This window comes from Diplotaxodon limnothrissa, linkage group LG14 (genome assembly GCF_057381915.1).
Source record: "Diplotaxodon limnothrissa isolate DT_005_m linkage group LG14, D_limnothrissa_male_GT1.1, whole genome shotgun sequence".
NCBI classification, from domain to species: Eukaryota; Metazoa; Chordata; class Actinopteri; order Cichliformes; family Cichlidae; genus Diplotaxodon; species Diplotaxodon limnothrissa.
The window spans coordinates 36,270,127-36,293,031 of NC_140609.1; the positions used below are offsets into that span (position 1 = coordinate 36,270,127).

Consider the following 22,905-nt stretch of genomic DNA (forward strand, 5'->3'; position numbering starts at 1 on the left):
TCAGACGTAGTCTTTCCTGTCATAGTCACTGGGGACGACGGACTTAGGTTGAGCGTATACCGTTGATGGAGGCCCATGCTTTTTCTGAGGCTTCTGGGGCCGGCTGCACAAGAGGATGGCCCCTCCTATGAGAAGAAAAGCAGCTGCTGCCCAGCCCAGGTACAAAGCTGCACCGAAGTCTTTCTTCTCCCCCGATCCCGTTGAATTGTGGAAGTCCATCATGATATTGTGGGCAAACCATGACACGGGTATCATCTGGCTCAGAGATGCCAGGATAAAGTTCACACCAGCAACAATCATCACTTGAGCCTTGGTTGCCTTTTCATCCACACAGTTGGTACACTTTGCTCCCACAAAGGCTGCAAAAAGCCCCACAATTCCCAAAAGAATGGAGAGGATAGTAAGGGCACGCGCGGCCTGAAGCTCAGGACTTAGATCCAACATGGAGTAATGAATTTTACACCCCATGTAACCTGTGCTCTGGATTCGGCACTGCATCCAGATGCCCTCCCAGCTCGTCTCAGTAGTGATGATATTACTTTGAATAAAAGCTGTTACTTTCCACATGGGCAAAACGCAAGACGCAATGGCAAAGATCCATCCAAGGAAAGCCAGGGCCACTCCAAGAATCTCTAATCCCATTGAAGGCATGTCTGCACTGTGTGTAAATACGAAGTGTCCACTGTCAAGTGTCAAGTGTCAGATGTCCTCAGAGTAGTTTGAAGAGATCTGAGTGATTTATTGAGATTATTGCTGATACGAGAACAGATGGTTTTAAATAGGTGGAGTCACATGGATATTGATTGGAGGAGTTCAAATAGTTAACTGCCCCACCTCATTTGTACTGCCAGAAACAGCCGACTCAGCTTAATGATTCAACTTTCACGGCCTTAGCAGCTCTCCCACCTGTTTGGGTGAGGGGAGAGTAAACAGTGGCTTTTTCTCTCAAGTCTACAGTAGTTAAAGAATAACAGAAAAGTTAAAGGTCGAAGGATGAATGCTTGAAAGTAGAGGACAATTTCAGCAATAGTATCATTGTAGTAGTGTGTGGCAAATGAATCAGAAAGAAAATTTGTTAAAAATGCTTATGCAAGTTGCACAAATGGGTTTGTGAATGCCATTAGTACTTTATTACACCTTATTTGGATAAACAGTAGTCACTGAACCCCGAACATGATGGAAGTGGTGAAAAGCAAATGGGGGGGGGGGAGTTCTCTGGAAACCAGTGGGAGTTCTCTGATTATGTGAAAGTTGTATATGTGAAAGCCTCTGCATACCTCTGATAAATTTGATTAAAAAAAAAACATCATCCCAAGTTCTATGGAAAGCTTTCACAATTCCACCTAAAAATGTTTAATCTTTAAAAGTTTAGAGATATAAATGTTTTGGAAAAAGCGCTTTCATCTGGCCACAAAAAAGACAAGGCCTAGGTTTCTTTCTCTGCTTTTTATAGAAATATCATTTTAAAAAATGTCTTTTTAAGACAGGTGATTGATAAGAATGTTGTTCGAGTTAATTTTCTCTTAGTGTAAAGCACACACTGAGTTACTCAAGCAGCCTCAATTTAGAAAGCTTAAATTATTAGATATTATGTCATCATAATAGGGTGTGTAATGTGCTGATATGTACTGCTGAAAACAGCTTCACTGCATCTGTTCAAATGACTAATCTGTCCTTCTGGGAAGTTCTTGACTAACACTACTTGTGGAACTGCAATGCAACACAAAACCCCTCTAACATAATACAGTGTGCACTGAATATATTACTTTCGTGAAACTCTTTTAGGAACATCTGTATTTCTCTCAGTACACACACGTGCTCGTAATAGAAGAAAACACTATATAATAGGCCACTGTGTTGGAAAATGCATAAATAGTCTGTTTAGGTGTCCTGTGGGTGGGTGGAATGGATTATCAGTGTCCTTTTTCAGAAAATCATTGCATCATTTATTTCAACTTTTATTTCAGTGTGCTGTGGAGAAAAACTTACACTCTGGCCTCCAAGATTTAGCAGAGCTTCCTCATCACACTAACACAAACTGCACGGCATCATTTTCACTTTGTAAACCATTTTACTAACATGAACATTATTGACATGATCATAGGACCACAGCAGTCAAACGCATGGCCTTCAGACACTTGAATGCTTGGGCTTAAATCAAACATTATTCAAGAAATTTATATTTTCTTGAAGTTGTTGAGCAAGCCTTGGCCCATCAGAATAAGAACAGTAAAAATATAAAAAGCCTTAACATTTTATCCTGAGTCAACCTCTGCTGGGAAATGATGGTTTAACCAACAACAACATCATTGTTTCTCTCTTGCATCTGCAGTTTCTTTGAAATGGGAGCTGGCTTGTACTAATATGTTTTCCATCACTTCTGACTAGCACCCGATTGCACTGTTGTGCTGAATGACACATTTTGTAAGCAGCTCTGTGGCCACTGAAAAGGAATTTCTAGTATATTTAGAAGCTCGTAAATATACTTTACTGTATACTAATAAATATATGTAACTTCGTATCTAATGCCTAAGTTAAGAAGAGATGAAATGTTTTCTAATTTGTGTTTCTTGTGGATTTTTAGCTCTTCTTGTTTGTCGAACGGATTAAATCACATGGGTTGGTTGACCTTAAATGAAGCAAGTCGACTATTTTTCTGTCTATATTGTTAAAGTGTACTATTTAAGCATAATTTCTTTCATAGTAAATCTTTTTTATATAGTGTTTGCTTTTTTAAAAAAAAGAAAAAAAGAATTGACATACCCTTTTAAACATTCAAACTATATTTTGAGTCTGTGAATCCAATGCCAAGCAGAAGTGCACAGCAATTAGTTGCAAACTAGCTGATCAATAGAGTCTTTGTGGCTCAGTTGTGACTCGGCAGAGGTTACATCCCCTGCAGATGGAGACTGTTATCTCCGACTCAATTTCACTTTGCAAATGGAGGGCAGGCTACAAAAGAAAGGGAGCACAAGGTGCTCTTCTGAAACAAGCCATCTATTGTTAGTTTCTTCCATCTACATTGAAATAAAATATCCAAAGCTGGAATGCCCCTGAACTGCACTTCTTGGTCAAACATGGCTGAACTCTATAGCCGGTATATGTCCCTGCCTCTGCACACCAACAAACCTTTTGGAATAAAAAGCACAGCACAAAGTGCACTATAAAGAAAAGTTGATAACAAACCAGTTACTGAAAAAAAAGTTTTACTTTTCAACTGAAGTTGTGAAACTTCCTCTTGTCAGAATTTACTTCCAAGTACATTGTGTGAAGATTTCTAAAGGTTAGAAACATCTTGATTTCAGCTTTTTGAGGAAAAAAATGTGTTCATACTTGCAAAAGAAACAAAAAAATGCACATCATTTTAAAAAAAATGTTCACGACTAAAACATGAAACACGGATCAGTCATTTAAACATTTGAAGCTAGCACCAAACATGCATCTACTAACCACAAATTTATAAATGCAGTTCATCATTTCCTCATGTCACACAGTCATACATAGTCTCTTCTGGTGTATCCATTGACTGATATGGTTTTTACAGCTGAGTAGTCAATGCGGGAAGGTGCAGAACCACCACCACTTGGTGCCGTGGTTGATCTGCGAGGGCAGGAGCAGCAGAGCAGGGCTCCCCCTAGAATCAGCAGGCAGGAAGCAGCCCAACCAAAGTACAGAGCATTACCAAACTCCCTCTTCCCTGTCTCCTCCAGCATGGGGTCATAGAAGCCCAGGACAATGGCGTGAGCTGTCCAGGACACAGCCAGCAGAAGCAGCAGTCCAGCCACCACAAATGTCACCCCAGCAGCCACCATGAGGCGAGGTTTACTGCTCACATCCCGGCTACAGTTGGTGCACTTGGCACCAGCCACTGACAAAATGATGCCCACAATGCAAAGAACCAGAGAGATGATGACCAAGGCACGAGCTGCTTGCAGGTCAACTGGAAGCCCCAGCATGGAGTCATGTACCTTGCAGTGCATCTGTCCTGTGCTCTGTACAGAACAGTTCATCCACAAGCCTTCCCAGATAACCTGAGAGATGACAATGTTCTGGCCGATGTAGGCAGCCACTCTCCACATAGGCAGGCCACAGGTCACCATTACTCCCAGCCAGCCAGCCACAGCCAGAATGATCCCGAGGATCTCCAAACCGGTAGAATACATAGTTGGAGCAGGGGATGAGGAAGGAGCTGAACAAAATTCTGTTTCAGTACGCTGTGAGATGGGAGGGCTTCTGTGTCGGTGAGCTCAACCCTCTTGAGATGAAGGTGACATTGGATCTCTGTGGCTCAAAGGCCTGTGCAAGGCTTTTAGCGAGAGAGGAAGAGAGAGGGAGAAAGAGATTCTACCTTCTTTATTCAGTTTAGATGACTGAAGGTGGAGTCAGCTTAAGGTGGCATCATTTCTACCTCCAAACTGAACTTGGGTTTCTGGAGACATCAAAGTTTTCTTTAAAATCTGATACAAAAGGATGTCTTATAATATGAGACAACCACAAAAATACATATCATTGTTAATAGAATAGTCCAATGCTGAAATGTACATGAACCCAGGGAGTGTTAGTCTATAGTAAAATGCTGTAGATTTTTTTCTGAAAAACAGTTTTATCTATTTTTACACCAATTAAACATTTACATTTATTTACTGAGATGCATAAACTGAATCGAGTAAAGATACTTTTAAGTGTTTTGGAGTTTGTTTGTTTTTTTAAACTGGATACACAGTATTTTAGTCCATGTGTGCATATTTCTGTGACATGTGACAGAATGATGAAAAACGCTGAATCATTCCCTGAATGAGACCCATGAAGAAAAAAAGAGGAACAATGCCAGCCTTGTTTTTTGGTGGCCAGTCACACAATCCCTTATAGCACAGAAAATACCTACTGGCCAAAAAAAGAAAAAGAAACAGGCATCTAATGAGTCCTCTTTATGTCATTTGAGACCTATCTAGAGATTCTTGGATGACTTTATCCAGTTATATTACCTCATTTTAAGCCAGTTTCCTTAATGATGGCTAGGTAATACTGAAATAAAGTGTGATGGGCAAATTAAACTCTTGATAATCTAAATGACCAGAAAATAAAAAAAATACAAATCAAGGTGTAGTAATGCCCAGATATTTTCCCATTCAAAAAATATTCACTCACAGCTGTTATGTCTTTTTTTCTTTGGTACTGTCTGTCCTGCAAATACTTTGGTCAAAGGACTAGAAAATGCCTAACAGTTAGGGATATCTTCTAAAAAGTCTTCACATCTTCTTGAGAATAGGGGCTTGGCTAATAAGTGAACTCTGTGTCATTAAAGGCTATCCACTAATATACAGAGGTCACATCGGGTCAGTGATTGGCTACAACAGCATTAAAATGATTTGTTTATCAGCACTAATTAGATTGACCAGTGCTCAGAACAAAGAGTCCAAAGAACTGACTGAAGATTTAAGAAGGAGAAACATAGGTTTGCACAAGCTGGGAGGGTCTCTTGGGGCTATTTCTAAATAACTGCAGATCTGAAAATCTTTGGTTCAAATAATTTTACGTGAATACAAGTTATTCAGATGTGTCACTCAAACTCTTACCCTCAGATGAAAGAAATTTGTTAGGTTGCTCAGGAACAAGAAAGTAACTGCCAAGACTCAGGCCTGCAATGAACAGTAAACTACTGGAATGTCAGATCTCAACCTTAATGAAAATTTGTGTACTTTGCTTAAAAGTCAGGCCTATGCTAGGAAATGGACCCATTTAAATTCAAATATCCAGAAAGAATTATCCCAGAAGCTTGTTGATGGCTACCAAAAGCATGTGGTTGAGGTGCAATTTAACTAAATTTAACTAAAATTAATAGGGGAGTATAAGTCAGTAAAGATGTATGCTATGCAATCATTCCACCCTGAAAAAGAACAATTCAAAGAAATCATTAAGAGGCCAAAATCTCCTTGAAATTCTTGTGCATCATCAGTGTCTGAAAACGTCTGGCCACAGCTGTAAGCTGGGAGTAGTAATAGTTCTCCATTCTGCAACCACACAGTCTTTCATCATCATGACACATGCCTGCCAGAAGTCTGTTGTTAGTCAACAGAAATATACTGAATAGTACTCCCTTTGTTGCCAAATAAGTATTAATAATGTGACTTAAAATATAAATAAATAAATACAAAAGCTTTATCGGTTAGAAACAATAGTAGCACAGTGGTGATGCAGTGATTTACCTAAACATGCAAACATACATGGAATACAGTACATAAAGAAATAACTAAAGAATTTGTACATACAGTACTTTGCTTCATTTATTATTTCATCAGTTTTGACAAAACCACCTCTGTGTTCTAAAGACGGCTGTAGGGACTCACTGTTGTACCTCTGCTTACCTCTTCTGTACAGATTGACAATTTGTACAACTTTCCCCCCTACCTTGTTCAAATTTTTACACATTTTCTGTCCTTCCTTGAGAATGTCTTCTTCACAGACACTTTTTCCCTCAGACCATTTCTAATCGTACTTCAATGAACAGATTCAACTGAAGGGCCTATTTCTTGACTATAAAATACTGTTCATCTGCTGTAGTTTCTTTTTGGGCTTTTCCCTTCTACTTTTGTCCTACACTTTTCCAGTTTCTTCAGAACTTTTAAGAAATATCCTGCGCACAATGCCAAGGTATGCACAACTATTTTAAGTAATGTAACTATTTGGCTAATAGCTATTTGGTAAACACCTTGTTGGTGTGAAAATATTAAAATATTATTTTATGGCTGTCAAACTGTGTTATATTTTGCATCATATATTATATTTCGGAGATTCAAGTAAGGAAATGCTGCGTGTTGTTACAACAGGTTGATAGTATGTTAGTAACAAAATACCTAAGTTACCTGTTATGTGTAGACACAACACTGGTTCCTCCCTGAGTTCTCTTTTTATGTTTGTATAAAAATAAAACTCACTCAGGTGTCTTCTGTGCAAGCCTTTTATGCTCGACTGATTCATATTATCAGATACAATGACTGGATTGAAAAACAGTGAAAAAGCAGCCAGTTTCCATATAAACACTGTGAAAGAGCTCAGAAAGCCTGGAGCACTACTCAGTATCACTTTAAAATTTACAGGTAAGTCCGGTTCCATGGAGGAAACATGAAAAGAAATGGGGAGTGGCTGGAGACTTTTGCACAGTACCATGCATGGATAATATGTTATGGGAGCTTTAAGATGTTCTTTCCTGCGTGCCTCAGCTGTGGTGACCATTTCTTGGTATCACACATGTAGCAACTCGCACACCTTGCTCAACATTTACCTGTTATGGGAACCAGTCTGACCTGTTCAATGAAGGTGCTCCTGGTTGTTGTCACTGTACGCTAAAGTGTACTAATCCTAAGTATAAATGTATACCAATTATTGTTAACATTAAGCTGAAGAATTTCTTTTGTTGTTTGATTTGATTGCTTTTTAATTGTTATTTAAAAACAAGCGTCTGTTGTTGAAAAATACTGTAGTGAACTAATCCAGTTTAAGCTAATACAGCTTAGTGCAATCAGCATTGTTACAGTGATTGAAAGCACCATGAATCATGTAAGGAAATAGTAAAATAAAAGGAAATAAAAGCTGTTCCTGTATAGAGCTGTAACGGTCTACACAGACTTTACGAGTCTTTCCCCAGGGCAAAATACAACCTGACAACAATTCTTATAGAATTCAAAACAACACCTGCATGCTTGTATTTATCATAGAACAAACAGCATTCTTTTTTTTAGGGGGGGGGGGGGGGGGGGGGTAGCTCTCATCTCAACCATATGAGCATCATAAGTTGTAAATTAGCAAACCAAAAGTAGATCCGTCTAAAACGGGCCAACTGTCGTTTTAAGTTTTCTTGAAACCTGTTCAGTCACAAAGACATCCATATTTGGTGCGTTGTTATGTTGTGTCGTGCAGACTAGTCTCTGAAGTTGCGAAACATTAAAGGGCACGTCGATGTACTCATTGAGATTAGTTCTTAGCATGTCATCCTCTTGGCATTACAATGCCCACAAATGCAGTTCGCTCTAAACTGAAACTGGGCACAAACAGTTTGCATGGTACTTTTATTTATTGCATTACATCTGATCAAGCAGTTTAAATTTAAGGTTTAGTAGCGCTGGGTGGTTAGCGCTTGCGTTCATCCTCATGCCCTGGATGTTTTTGTTTATTTGGCAACATAAACAGAGCAAGCACCTTCTGTTTTTCTAACACAAGTTGCAAGTGGCCTGTACTTTTTGAACACCTGTTAATTAATTTTGTGTGTAATGTGGTGGTTTGTATTTAACGGCATTGCTCAATGAATCATTGTATAAAAACTAAATAACCTGTTGTCATCTCTTTGAACAGAGATATTAATAGAATGTATTAAGGGGCTAATAGGAGTGCTACTGTCAACAGACCTGACTTCAGTAAGCTCCAAATAACAGATTAAACAAGAAAAAGACCACTGTGAACAACAACGCACAAACACACACAGACATCTTCCAAGAGTGTGATTTTAAACCACTGCCCTCTGAGAGTAAATATTAACAGGTGTGTTTTATACAGGATGTTATCATTTCGGGTCTAAAGAAGCTCCTATTTGGCAGACTGAAAGATTTCAGGTTCCCGTTGGTGTCATGTGATAATAAGACACGGCAAAAATGAGTGAGTCACTGAGCAACACACCATGTTGTGCCTAAATCATCCACTGAAACTGTGACGCTACCTGAGCAACTGGCACGCAGCCCCCAGTGATGATATCATACAGATACAAGCAAACCACAGTTTTATCTGATGAAAATCCTAGACAGTATAACAATTTCCCTTACATCAGAAAATCTAACTTTTTCCATAGGAACCAGTAACAAAACATTGATCTCATATACAAGAAGATACCTTGAGCATATGACAACTTATAACTTATAAACAGGTGCAAAAACTATTAAATAGGTCAGGTAGGTTTTACATACAAAGCTTATGGGCCTTACAGCATATAAAATAACACACAATCCCTCATCTGCAGTTTTATTTTGTTTATTTCTTTGCATCGTAACCCTTCAAGTTTGACTAAAGGGTTGGGCAACTGAATAACAACCAAAGGCAGCCGTTACTGTGAAGTCTGAGCTTGTTCCAGACAACTCCCTTTGTCATTTTCCCACAGCTCAAGCATTCAAGTCTCTTACCTGTTGTATCAAAATTTGTACTGTTGGCTTTTGCAGGGATACTTACGCATTGTTATGCTTTTTAAGCACAGTTTAATTACTTGATCGCATGTCTTGGCAGTTTTTTAAGTAACATTTTTTAACAGTTACATTTAAATTTTGTTCACCATCTGAATCTTAAAATGATCTTACATGTATGTGAATATTTTCTTATTACCCACGAGTTTGACACGAGGAGTCATGAGGTAAATGATTGCAGCATAAGGCCTATCAGGAGTAATCTGGCCCTGAAAAATCTCTCCTCAGAGTCTTAATTGTGAAAATTCCTCCCAGCCTCCTTGTGTCTGGAACCTAATCTCCATAGCCAGGCTCAAGTACCTTTAATGATCCTACCTTGGAAAAAATAGAGGTATTATGGTCCTTACCGCAGTTCTGGCTCTAAAACACTGCCTCTATTCATTTCGGGGACAATCTGATTCTCCCTCTACCTCCCTTAGCCCCCACTCACTATTCCCTCTTTTAGTAATAGTCTGTCACCTGAAATCACTGTTCCTGGTGTTTGCTATTTCTCTAACATCTCAACCCTGATGTCTTCAGAATACTGTGGAAAACTATCTGTAAGTCAAGTGGGATCTGGACTGCAAAATATACATTCTCTCTGAGGACATCCTGTAAGAGCTGCAAGTATTTAAGGACTGACATCACTGCAAGGTCAGCTTTAAACCTTTTTACTCTTTTCATGCTAACTAATATAAATTATTTTCTTGAGGCTGTAAAGGAGGTTGACAACAAATCTATCATTCTTTTTCATTCATTTCAGCATGAAATAGCATTCTCTTTACATTTGCTGACAAGCAGGGCATGTGTGCTTTCAGTGAATGATAAGAATGGTGTGAGTGCACCTGCACAGTGTAAAGTTTATGAGAGTCTTTTCTAAAAAGCTGTTTTGGAAGACATTTGGGTTCAGCTAATGTACATTTAAACAACTATTCAATTCAGATTAAGTATTATTAATATTAGTTTATATTATTTGGACAGTCAGGATTTTCTTTCTCTAGACTGAGGCATTATTGAATTTCAGAAATAACTTGTTTTCAGTGGATCTGTTATCCTGACTTGTATAGTTAATCCAAAAAAAGGTTAACTATACTACAAAAAAGTATAACAATTCGATCTGTATATTTAGGAACCAGTTGGAGAAGCTTTTTTTTTCATAGTTCCTCAAAACCTGACATTTTACATATGCATGATTGTTACTTCACAACAGTAAAGTAGTTTCAGTCATTGTTACTGCAACACAGCAAAAAACATGGGACAAAAAATATCTTCTATGGGCAATGCTTCTGCCACACCCGTCATAAGGTAGCTTTTCCACCTGCAACGATTACCCAACTGAGACCAAAACTGACATGATGATACACGTTTGGGGTTGAGATTAGGGATGAGAACCGTAAGGACGTCACAGCTCTGTGTAACTTTGCATGTGTCAAGCCCCTCCTCAGTTAAGTATAAAAAAGGCCCGTTCCAGACTTATTCAAACATTTACACTTGGGGATCTTTCAAGCAAGACTAACTTTCTGGACATTTTTTGAAATACTGCAAGAAATTTTCTGAGGAAATATGGCTTCGGCTGGCTTTCAGATGCTGGGCACTGCCCTGTGCATTATTGGATGGATTGGGGTCATTGTTATCTGTGCTTTACCTCAGTGGAAAGTTACAGCCTTCATCGGCCAGAACATTGTCACAGCTCAAACTACATGGGAAGGCATCTGGATGACCTGTGTAGTCCAGAGCACAGGCCAGATGCAGTGCAAAGTTTATGATTCAATGCTGGCCCTGTCTTCAGACCTCCAGGCTGCTCGAGCCCTTACTATCATCTCGATCCTGCTTGGTGTCATTGGCATCCTACTGGCCATGGCTGGAGGGAAATGCACCAACTGTGTGGAGGATGAGAGCTCAAAAACCAAAATTGGCATTGCAGCTGGAGTGGTCTTCATCATTGCAGGTGTTTTGTGCCTTGTCCCAGTGTGCTGGACAGCAAACGCCGTCATACAGGAATTCTACAGTCCAATGTTAATTGCTTCTCAGAAGAGGGAACTGGGAGCTTCTCTGTTCATTGGCTGGGGAGCAGGAGGCCTCCTCATCATCGGTGGTGCATTCCTCTGTGCCAACTGTCCTCCCAAGGATAACTACTCTGCCAAGTACTCAGCTCCCCGTTCATCTGCTCCAGCTGCAAACAAGGGCTACGTTTGAGGAGAAACAAGGAAAAGGAAAAGCTGAGAAAGCCAAGAGACTAAAAAAAAGACATGAATCAAATGCGTTGTGGTCTTATTGATTGATTCATGTTGACACTTTAAATATTTCAATATTTCTATCGTGCTTGTTTGAAAATTGCTAAGAAAAAAAGCCCACCGCACCCAAAACTGGGCGTGGTGCACACAATGTCCCATACGGTGGAGTCACAAAATGCTGTAAAGTTCATCATGCTACTTGGATTTGTTGTATTTTTCATTCATTCATTTTCCTTTGATATTATCCATTTGTATCTTTTTGCATAACATTTCATGTGTGTTCAGTGTGTTTTTTATTCATAGACGTTTTTAAACTGTAAATAAAGATGCGTTTTAAGCACTGCTCAACCAACATATTTTGTGAGTTTATCCTTTTTTTTATTTATTAAAACTGTATAATGTTAAGTTTAAATGAAGTCTTATAAAAGAGGATATGAGGTAACACCTCTGTCTTACAACAGAGGTGTTACCACCCATAACCATATTTTAGTTTATAGAACTAAATCAGTGTTTCTTTTTTGTTGGCCAAAAAAGAGTCCAAGCAGATAAAACTTATACAAATCAGAAAACAATATAATTATTAAATATATTGTAATATAATTAAATATAATATATCTAAGCACATATTTTTTTTTTAAAAATGATTAGTAGATAGTTGGGATAGGCTCCAGCGCCCCCCGCGACCCTGAAAAGGATAAGCGGAAGCGAATGGATGGATGGATTAGTAGATATATATAAGATACATATTTATCAAATCACTACTAGGAAACATGACTAATTTTTATGTAAAAATTCTTTAGTAGATGCATGAGCAGCTTAAAGATTTCCATAATGTACTTTAAAAAGAACAGTACAATACCGTGAAAAAGTATTTGTCCCTGATTCATTGGTTTTTGCATATTTGTCACACTTTCAGATCATCATGTTTCAGATCATCAAATAAATTTTACTAATAGTCAAAAAACTCAAGTAACTACAAAAGTAGTTTTCAAAATTGGTTTCACTTATTAAAGGAAAAAAGCAAACGCGGTTTGTTTAGCCGTCGATAGGACGACTTACTGAGTTTCTTATCATTGGCCTTCTGCATAACCCAGTTTTACTCGTGCTTCAGGGCACAAACTGTTTGCCCAATATAAGTGTGAAAAATGTGCAAAAAATAAGAAATCAGAAAGGGGGCAAATATTTTTCACAGCACTGTATTCTAGGAAAATAAGGCACTCCTTTTCCCTCCAAAACTGCTTCCTCTGAGTGACTCTTTAGTGAAGCGCTCCCTATCTGAGTAATTACTTGGCCAACACTGCCTCTTGCTGCAAAGAAGATATCACATCTTGCAGTTTTTTGTCTGACTGCTGAGTGAGACAAAAAAACTGTTTCAACAGTCAAACGGTAGCATTTTAACCTTAAAAAATCTGTTAAACCTGAACCTTCAATACATCAGTATAGTATAAATGAACAAGGTTAGTCACTTATCTGATTAAAGATTTAAACATTTAGCATAATGTCTGTGTAGGTTCTCAGTCATCCAGATCATGATATTCCAAGGAGCTTGAAAAAGAAGCGACTGGACTTCTGTAAGTTTTTGACAAGAGACCATCAAATAAAACAGGAAATTGCTAACACACTCAAACATATGAACTTGTCCCAGAGACAGGAGATAAATACAAGACAGCAGGAACAGAATGGGAACACAAAAGAGGATTAAAACCCTATAGCCAAATTCAAGCAGTAAAAACACAGATTTCAATATCACAAGGAAAGTAAAGCTAACATGGAGCTCGAACATAAATCCAATCTCAAAACCAAAAGAAAGTCATAAACCCCCAAAACACAGAATAAACCTTAAGACCTTTGGAACAGGAACACAGAACTAAAGGCATGAATTAGCACCAAAAGGAACTTGTATCAGTTGTAAGCAAATCAAGGCCAACTCAAGTAAATCAAAATAAACACTAAGAAATAACAGAAATCTAAATATCAACAATACCGACTAAAACTAAAGAAAACTTAAATATTCCCAAAACTCAAAACTCTGGATCCCAGACAGAAAGACCCTGACATTTATAGCATATTTAAATCAACTGACCAAAGTGTTTAGAGGCCATAAAAAATATACATACAATTAAAAGTGCCTGAATAAAGACATTAGAAACATAATTAAACAATAATAGAAATAAATAAGACTCTGCTTGCACAATGATAAACCAAGAATATTCTTTTAAAAGTCAGAGAAAATAAATAGGTTTTAAACAGCGTAGCGTGGCTTAGCATATTTGATTCTGCATTTTCAGCATATTTTTACACCAAATGTCCTTGCTATTGCAACCCAAAAAATTAAAAAGAAATAAAAGAAACCACAGAAGCAAAAAATTATTGTTGTTTGCTTTTTCATTTTTTTATCCAACCTTGAAACTCTGGATTTCTGGCTGGTCAGCAATAATGAAGGTCACTAGGTCTGTTTGTGTGTAAACTCATCTGGCCAATGGCAGTTGACGACTGTGGTTTCGCATTCCCTTATGTCTGTGTCTCTTTTATTTCACACAACAAACTTTAAGCACAAGCTTACAGCATTTCCTCTGCACTCTTTTTGACCTTAATGTTGGAGAAATTAAGACAACAAGATGGTTTCTCAGGGGATTCAGATCACTGGTATAACAATGGCTATAGTTGGCTGGCTCTTGGAGATCACAGCATGCGGCTTACCCATGTGGAAGGTCAGTGCTTTTATTGGTGCCAACATCGTCACAGCTCAAACCTTCTGGAAGGGCTTGTGGATGGACTGTGTGGTGCAAAGTACAGGCCAGATGCAGTGCAAGGTGTATGACTCGATGCTGGCTTTGGAATCTGACCTACAGGCTGCTCGTGCCATGATTATCATCGCGATCCTTGTTGGAGTCTTTGGACTGATCTTGTCAGTTGCTGGTGGAAAATGCACTAACTGCATCAAAGAGGAGCGATCCAAAGCAAAAGTCTGCATCTGTTCTGGGGTTCTGTTCATCATCTCGGGATTTCTCTGTCTCATTCCAGTCTGTTGGTCTGCCAACGCCGTCATCACCAATTTCTATAACCCAATGATGATGAATTTCCAGAAATATGAGCTGGGATCTGCACTGTATATTGGCTGGGCCGCTACTGGGTTGCTCTTAATGGGAGGGGGGCTCCTGTGCTGGAACTGCCCACCTAAATCTGAGCGCCGCCACTATGTGCCCAAATATGCACCTGGAAAGTCAGTCTCCACATCAAGAGAATATGTTTAAGGTGGTATTCCATTTCCACATGGACTCTCAAGGTCACAGAAATAGCAAAGGTAGCAAACTGGAGATTGCTTTAAAACTAAGATATAAATTATCCACATATTTGAGATAATGTAAATATGGCTTAAAACTACTGCTTGTTGAACGATGAGGTTTGGTCATGCTTTGTGTGGTTGTCAAGGTGATCTTTTCCACATCGGATGTTTTGTTTGGCCAAACATGTGAAGCTTATATCATAAACAATGGCTGCATTCCATTTGGAGGTACCGGCAGGGCTTTGCGACTGAGTCATTTGATTCATTGTCACATCTGCATGAAATGAAATGTTATTATTGTTACCGCTGTACTATTCCTTATGTGATTTCTCAAAAGGATTGGTGTAAAATACTTTCCTTAAACACCAAAGTATTCTGTGAAAGGGGCTTTTGTAATTTCTAATTTATAATGGAATGTAGCTGTGTTCAGAATTTCTGTTATTTGTAGCATCATTATGATCGGTGTAAATTTTAAGTCAGTTTTCTGTCAATGACAAATTGATTAATATTTATATCTTCTCTCACATATTACCTAAACAACCAGCAGCACATATATAACTGCTACTCAAGAAATGTGTCTTTAAAATTGTTTTCTTTTGCAAAACACTCTTTCTTGCCTTTGATGTATTTTCCTGAAAATAGAGAATTCTCTCCATTTTTCTGTTGGTGATCACTTGTAACATTTCAGCACTGCAAATAAACTGAAGTTTGTTCTGCATTCTTGATTTTTATTTTGGTCAAATTTTAGTGTATAAACTATATTATGGAGACAGGTGAATGTTGAGGAGTAGTAAAATGAAAGTCAAGCAAAAGGTGAGGCAAGTACACAATCCTCTACTGTAACTAAAGAGCAGATTAAGTACATCATTACTCTGATAATCTATTTTGCATGCCAGTTTGTCTCAAAATATGCCATAGATCAATACTGAAATATAGTATAATAAAACTATCAACGTGAGCAATAGCTGTAATATGACATAGTGAGGATTTTTTTTATAACTTAAACGCACCCATTGTTGTGTTAACAAGCTTTAGTTTCAAATTTTTATAAAAACCTAAATCATATATCACTCCGTAAGAAAAAGGTGTGTTCTACTAACAAGCGAAAGTGTGAAAGTGGTTGGTAGAGCAGTATCGGGTAACTGGTATAACATGTGAGCACTTTGTTTTTACCCAACAGACATCTCGGTCATGGGATGTTATGGGTTTTCTTTAAAGTATCACCGTCAGCTGTATTTTATCCCATTCCTTTTATGTGATTATTATCAAAACGAAAACAAATAATCCAGTTTCTGTATGTACCTTTGATCGCCTGTCAGATTGGCATAAAGTATATGAGAGAAATAACTATAGGCAGGCAACAGAGAAAACATTGTGAGTCTAAATGTGTTTGTTTTGTACTTCATCACGTTTTTTCAAAAGCTTTTATTTTAGTTTTAATTTTAAAAAATGACAGCTAACAATTTAATTACTGAACCACAGAGAGAAGCAGCATGTCAGCTTTGTTATTCCCTAAATAAATGAAATGAAGAAATACTGGCGAGTGTGTTAAACAAAATAAATAGATGAAAATAAATAAAATTAAACCATGTGTTTCATTTTAGCTTATGGCCATACCACCTTGACCTCACAAATCCGTCTGAATTTAGAACTAAACATTTAAAACAAATTTTCCAGTAAAAATCTATTTAGCTTCAAGTTACTCAGTTTTAGTGAGTGTGTGAAGGATGGAGAGGGGTTATCCCAGTTTCAGGTACTTTAAACTTGACGAGTGATTGTTTCATCCAAAAGACTTATTATCACTGTGAGAAAAAGATCCACATATGACACTGTGTTTTGTTTTGTTTTGTTTTGTTGTAAAAGGAAGCACTATAAACATTTTGTTTGCCTGATTATCTAATCAGCTGTAGGCTAATTATCCTTGTGTGTGTGTGTGTGTGTGTGTGTGTGTGTGTGTGTGTGTGTGTGTGTGTGAGCTTTAGGCTAATTATTCGTGTGTGTGTGATCACCAGTGAAGGGCAGGGAGGGGGCATCACAGTTTAAGCTGGTTTCAGGCACGTTAAAGTTGATAAGGGATTGTTACTAACCAACAGGCCAATAATGATTATGAAAAGAGATCTGCATATGAAACTGTGCTATTTATAAACAAAAGGCAGGCACTGTTTAAAAAAATCTGTGGCAATCCTTCAGCTTTAGAAGCAGAGGAATCTTGTTTGGCCAGAAGAACTCATCTGACAACAGGACTGCCCTCCTCCTTCACATTCTCTCGCAAAAAACAGAGCTGTGTCACTCTGCAATTGAACCTGTCCACCGAAAGACTTTTCTCTCCTGGTGTAGACGAAGCTGCTAGACAATGGGGAAGATTGGCAAGGAAACGGCAGGTCAGGTCATAAGCTTCATAGGCGTCATTGGGGTGGCAGTGGCCTGTGGGATCCCCATGTGGCGAGTTACCTCTTTCATTGGAGCCAATATTGTTACAGGCCAGATTGTATGGGATGGTCTGTGGATGAACTGTGTGATGCAAAGTACTGGACAGATGCAGTGCAAGCTGAATGACTCTCTCCTGAGCCTGACGACTGATCTGCAGGCTGGCCGAGCACTAGTCATCATCTCACTTCTCTTTGGATTTATTGGCTTTATCATCTCGTTTGTTGGAGCCAAGTGTACCAGCTGCCTGGAAAAAGATGCATCAATGGCAAATGTGGTGATCATAAGTGGCTGTCTCATCATTATCTCTGCTATCCTGATCTTAATCCCCGTCTGCTGGTCTGCAGCTTTCACCATCTCAGACTTTCAGAACCCCTTGACTGTAGCAACACAGAAAAGGGAGATTGGATCTGCTATCTACATTGGATGGGGCTCAACTATACTTCTTCTGATTGGTGGGATCATCTTAACCACCTCCTGTCCTCCCCAAAAACAAATGTATGGATACCCTAGCTACCAACAACCGGTGTATGCTTATTCAAGACCAAACTCAGCTGCATATGGCCGTGTGTATGCTCCACCATCCAACCAACCATACACAGTCGCAGGTGGTTATGCTCCCAGCAAGCCATATGCAGCACCAGCCTCATATCCTGCTTCACAATATCTATAAAAATGAAGGAAGAGATCAAGGACAGAGACTGAAAACCTTGCCCTGACAGCTGCTGGACTTTCAAATGACCACTGGGAAATACAATCACACGAAAATATCAGATGTACAGACGGCATTATTCTGATACACTGATGTAAAACAACTAGACTTCTACACATACTTTTACCTTTAAGATTGTGAAGCTTTGATGTAAAAGGAATCTGTGTGTGTGCTGAAAATTGCATTGCTTTTCACAAGGAAGTCACTGTCTGATGTATTTATTTCCTTGTTATGAACTACAGATTTAGCAGTGTGCTTCTTTTCTGTAACTGCCACTTTATCTTGTACATTTTCATATGAATTTCAATAAAAACATTTGTCTTACCTGTAACCTGCCTGTTTACGGAGTCATTGTTTATTAAAACATCATGAACAATTCTCTACATAAAAAAATAAGTTCAGATCCGTAGATCTACACCTACGTAAATTTTCTGCTAAAATCTTTAAGAAATTGATAGGTAACAAATGATATTAGTGTCTGATTCCACAACACAAAATAAAAATAAAAATCACAAGGAGTGCGGTTTAATCTTTGATAATAATGTAAAATATTGATAGTGATATCAACAGAGTGGAAAATAAATTGGGAAAAAATCAACTCGATTGGTACAGTATTTCTGATAAATTAAAAAAATGAAAATAAAAATATACAAAACAATACATTGACTCAAAGCTATGATCAATTTCTATTATGTCTAAGGACACCTAAAGTAGGAAGGCATCTTGTTAGAGAATGCCTTGACATCCATTGAAACTAACACCCGTGTTTGTTTGTAAAGCCCGAAACCAGTGACCTGCCCAACCAATGGTTGACCAGTGCAGAGGATTGTTGGAATGAGGAATTTTTACAGTCCTCATTTACATACTGACGTGCATCTGATCGAAACTAAGTCTAGTCTGCGTACAGATAATGTGAAGAATCTGGCTGGGCTGGTAAATCATTCCTGGTAGTGGTTTCAGGTCAGAGGGAAGGATCATTTGACTCCACCTTCAAGAGAGCAGAAGCACCTTTATATGTGCCATGGTCTTAGTTAGAGTTCACAACCTAAGTGGACGTGCTCGTGAAACCTTTAAATCCTTTGCTTCGTTCATCTCCAAGGGACTCAAGCCTCATCATGGTGTCAATGGGACGACAGATGCTGGGCTTTGCCCTGGCAATCATTGGCTTCGTGGGGACCATCGTCACTTGTGTCTTGCCTATGTGGAGGGTCAGCGCCTTCATTGGAGCCAACATTGTGACGGCGCAGATTATCTGGGAAGGTTTATGGATGAGCTGTGTCATGCAGAGCACTGGCCAGATGCAGTGCAAAATCTATGATTCTCTGCTGGCTCTTTCTCCAGATCTCCAGGCTGCCAGAGCTCTTGTGGTCATTGCTATCTTGGTTTCTTTTATGGGGGTTATCGTCGGCATTATTGGAGGAAAGTGCACCAACTTTGTGGAGGAACCAAGATCCAAAGCCAAAGTGGCCATTGCTGCTGGAGCTATCTTCATCTGTGCTGGTGTGCTTGTTCTCATCCCTGTATGCTGGTCTGCCAACTCCATCATCCAAGATTTCTACAACCCTACCCTGATAAGTGCCCAGAGGAGAGAGATTGGGGCTGCACTCTACATTGGCTGGGGCACAGCTGCACTTCTAATCCTGGGTGGTGCCCTCCTCTGCAGCTCCTGCCCACCCAGAGAGAGCCCAGAGTATCCAGTGAAGTATGGCGGTCCCAGGTCCACAGCCACCAGCCGAGCCTATGTCTGAAATTCTACTGAGAAGGACTATAAATTATTTTAATTTTCTTCAGTAACACTCCTTCATTCTGATTGTCTAATTATACCACAATTTGTATGTCACTTTCTGTGTTAAGGTAACAAACTATTCTGACTTTCTGTGAAATTCAGAATTCTTTGGTAGACACATGAGGGTTGTGTTTCTTAGACATCAAAAGTCCAAAGATGTGTGAATCACAGAGCTTCCAGCACGCCCCAAATCTGGACTGAATGAAACTATTTTATACTGAGCTTGTATCAAACCTAACTATCCTCTGAAGTCTTGTGGGAAATCAAACCTGTGCTTGAACGATGCTATGCAAGTAAATGTGTATTGTACTACAGTTATATTATGAATTTGTTGTAAACAATATTTAGAAATATCTCTATTCAGCTGCAATATGAAAGTACTGCTTTTGTTTACTGAGCTGATTTGTAATAAAACATTTTACCTAATTATATAATTTTGTTGGTGTCCTTTTAGATCACTCAGAAATTTGTTTACTGGTTTAAATGAGGTGTTTTTCTTTTTTTCATCTTTTTTTCCTATTTATCTTGACAATAATGTATTTATCATTACACAGAGCCTAAGCAGTTAAAACATTTAGCCTTTGTTGCCGCCTTCATGGCAACAAAAGCTAAATGCTCCTTCGTGGCACCTTTTAACAAGTTTAGCCAGTTTCACACCAATACTGCCAGCGATACCCTTTTCATAAAACTGGTTTTGTGTGTTAGTCAATGAGTAAATAGAACACCCATAACACCCATAAGACACTACAAGTTAAAAAATAATGTCAATTAAAAGGCATTTAGTTCTGCTTTGAATGTAAGCTATATAGTATATAGTGAAAAAATGAAGTAGAGCGGTGGCCCATAGATGTGTTTTTGGAGACCTATGTTTTACTAAGCTCGATAAGTGGCGGAAATTTATTCATCGATTCAATGGATTCTCTTTGGAAGGCATGAGGTGGGAAGTAACAAAGTACAAATACTTGTACTTAAGTAGAAATTTCAAGAATCTGTTATTTGATTATTTCTGACAGTACTCGCTTTTACTCAACGTGTAATTCTTGTATCATTTATGGCACTAGTCTCTGAAACGGTTAAAGTGGAACCGTGTGTGCTAAAAAGCAATAATCCACCAAAAATTTATTTCCAGTCTTTATATCGTTGCCCATATGGTAAACAGGTGACAGTCTCATGGTCACAGCACTTCAGTCTCTAGCTAAAAGACGCATAAAGGGAGTAACATGTTGTGCAACTTTTAAATGCAAGTATTTAGTGAATATCAGCTAACACAAACTGTTTGCCACACAGTGTGTCTGCTAGATAAAGGTACAACAGTTTCATTTCCCAGGGAGAGAAAAGAATGAGAGATAACCAGAGATTGAGAAATATGTAAGAAAGGCACGTCAGCACAAAAAGAAGAGAGGTTATGTTTAAAAGTAAGGCATGAAGCATGTAATGTGCTCATTAAAAATCAGGTGTTACATCTTTTTATGGTGTTTCGATAAATTAGATTTTTTTTCATGTAGTGAAATTTCCTGCAAAACAAACTGAGGTTTGCTAGCCTCAGGTCATTGTAAGTTTAATGGGCTTGTGATGCTTAGATTACGTCACACCAACTGTATACTGCCGTGTATAAGTACAGTATCAACAGTATGCTGTCAGTGTAGGGGATGGAAATCACCCAAGGTAGCTTGTTGAATTCACTTCATCCACAAAGAGCAGTAAACCTCAGTTCAGCAAAAGCAGCAGCACAGGTCAGCTGATCAAAGCCTGTGCACAAAGAAAGTATACTAGAACACACAACAGTAGCGATGGTGTTGTGAATCTTTTACCCACACTGAATAACTACAACCAATTTAAAGGTTCCCCAGCTGCTGAATTCCATTTTTAACCCTGGTGTTCAGGGTGTGTTCGCTACAGTCACACAACCTGTTATGTCTGTCCATTGTTATCTAGTATCACATTCCAGAGTTTCTCTTTGTGGTTAGACAGTGAATCTGCTGAAACCAGCTGGGTTGATTACTCTGAGCTCTGTCACATGTCACTGACATCACAGCCTTCTTCTCTGAACGAACGAAAAATAACAACTAGGTTTTGGTTACTCAATTAACAGAAACTCTAACGCAGGGGTGTCGAACTCCAGGCCTCGAGGGCCGGCGTCCTGCAGGTTTTAGATTTCACCCTGGGTCACCAAACCTGAATCAAGTGATTAGTTCATTACCAGGCCTCTGGAGAACTTCAAGACATGTTGAGGAGGTCATTTAGCCATTTAAATCAGCTGTGTTGGATCAGCACATCTAAAACCTGCAGGACACCGTCCCTCGAGGCCTGGAGTTTGACACCTGTGCTCTAACGTGTTGTTTCTACTTCCATTATACATTAAAACACTTATAGTAGTCTTGAAATAGATAGTTGACATTTGAACAAATGTAAATATAAGGAAATATTTATGAAAACAAAATCAATTTGGCATTATGTTGAATAGATTTCTCACTACTAGTATTCAGATTGAGGGATTAAGATATACTTCACTGATCATCTCAGGGAATTTTATTCTATTTATTCAACCCATCCTAAATATTTAGAAGAGCAAACAGCCAGTATATTGAGTCCAGATGTGAGCAATTGCCTTAATCAAGGGCACAGTGACAGGAGAATTGAATTAACACATGTGACATTTTGACAAAAAGACAAAAAATAAGAAAAACAAAATCTTATCAACATTTCAAAATGTCAAACAAACTGAAATACCGATGCAGTGTCTCATTTCCTAGAGAAACGTGTGTGAGAACAGATAAGCTTTGGCACCGTTCATCTAAGGTTTTGGATCATTAGGACACATTTTAAACAACAAAATAGAGTTCTGTCTAATTAACATCCAATATTGATTTATTTAAAAGTAATTTATCCAAACCTTCATCAGTGACATTGTGAATCAAGCTAGATACAGGATCACTTCACAACAAAGCTGAAGTTTTCTCAGACCCCAGACATAATGGAGAAGACAAATATATATATGTATAAAACAGATAAAGACAATTTTTCATATGGGGGTTACAAATAATATATACTGAAAATGAAAACACGCCTGAGAACATGAGAGCAAAGCAGAAACAATGAGCCCCTCCCTGTTTCCGGAAGCTTTTACTCAGTACTTGGATGTCTGTGTTTTGTTCCTTTTACGGTAGTTCTCACTATGACCACATTTCGCCATGACAGCACATACACTTCGACACACACTGACTCACAAAGCGAAATCAATACCACCTGCTCTATTG

At 38.6% G+C, this 22,905-nt stretch overlaps 6 protein-coding genes across 6 annotated transcripts; 4 read left to right on the forward strand and 2 right to left on the reverse strand.

Moving 5' to 3' along the window:
* Positions 1 to 651, reverse strand: LOC146619320 (claudin-4-like). Its single transcript, XM_085371106.1, has one exon. It carries the CDS (start codon positions 649 to 651, stop codon positions 1 to 3), a length of 651 nt encoding a protein of 216 aa, XP_085227232.1.
* Positions 652 to 3,494: 2,843 nt separating this feature from the next.
* LOC146619321 (claudin-4-like) lies at positions 3,495 to 7,526 on the reverse strand. The gene is made up of 2 exons (XM_085371105.1): positions 7,508 to 7,526; positions 3,495 to 4,189 (listed from the first exon to the last, which is right to left on the reverse strand). Exons 1-2 carry the CDS (start codon positions 7,524 to 7,526, stop codon positions 3,495 to 3,497), a joined length of 714 nt encoding a protein of 237 aa, XP_085227231.1.
* Positions 7,527 to 10,701: 3,175 nt separating this feature from the next.
* LOC146619322 (claudin-4-like) lies at positions 10,702 to 11,430 on the forward strand. Its single transcript, XM_085371110.1, has one exon. The coding sequence runs from the start codon at positions 10,767 to 10,769 to the stop codon at positions 11,397 to 11,399; it is 633 nt and encodes a 210-aa protein (XP_085227236.1). The 5' UTR covers positions 10,702 to 10,766; the 3' UTR covers positions 11,400 to 11,430.
* A 2,625-nt stretch (positions 11,431 to 14,055) lies between these two features.
* On the forward strand, positions 14,056 to 14,691 carry LOC146619323 (claudin-4-like). Its single transcript, XM_085371109.1, has one exon. It carries the CDS (start codon positions 14,056 to 14,058, stop codon positions 14,689 to 14,691), a length of 636 nt encoding a protein of 211 aa, XP_085227235.1.
* A 2,385-nt stretch (positions 14,692 to 17,076) lies between these two features.
* Positions 17,077 to 17,823, forward strand: LOC146619324 (claudin-4-like). The gene has a single exon (XM_085371108.1). The coding sequence runs from the start codon at positions 17,077 to 17,079 to the stop codon at positions 17,821 to 17,823; it is 747 nt and encodes a 248-aa protein (XP_085227234.1).
* Positions 17,824 to 18,923: 1,100 nt separating this feature from the next.
* On the forward strand, positions 18,924 to 19,697 carry LOC146619325 (claudin-like protein ZF-A89). Its single transcript, XM_085371111.1, has one exon. It carries the CDS (start codon positions 18,978 to 18,980, stop codon positions 19,608 to 19,610), a length of 633 nt encoding a protein of 210 aa, XP_085227237.1. The 5' UTR covers positions 18,924 to 18,977; the 3' UTR covers positions 19,611 to 19,697.
* The last annotated feature ends 3,208 nt before the right edge of the window (positions 19,698 to 22,905 follow it).

Coding starts and splice junctions, on each gene's coding strand:
- LOC146619320 (XM_085371106.1), bottom strand. CDS start 651: ATGCCTTCAATGGGATTAGAGATTCTTGGAGTGGCCCTGGCTTTCCTT.
- LOC146619322 (XM_085371110.1), top strand. CDS start 10,767: ATGGCTTCGGCTGGCTTTCAGATGCTGGGCACTGCCCTGTGCATTATT.
- LOC146619323 (XM_085371109.1), top strand. CDS start 14,056: ATGGTTTCTCAGGGGATTCAGATCACTGGTATAACAATGGCTATAGTT.
- LOC146619324 (XM_085371108.1), top strand. CDS start 17,077: ATGGGGAAGATTGGCAAGGAAACGGCAGGTCAGGTCATAAGCTTCATA.
- LOC146619325 (XM_085371111.1), top strand. CDS start 18,978: ATGGTGTCAATGGGACGACAGATGCTGGGCTTTGCCCTGGCAATCATT.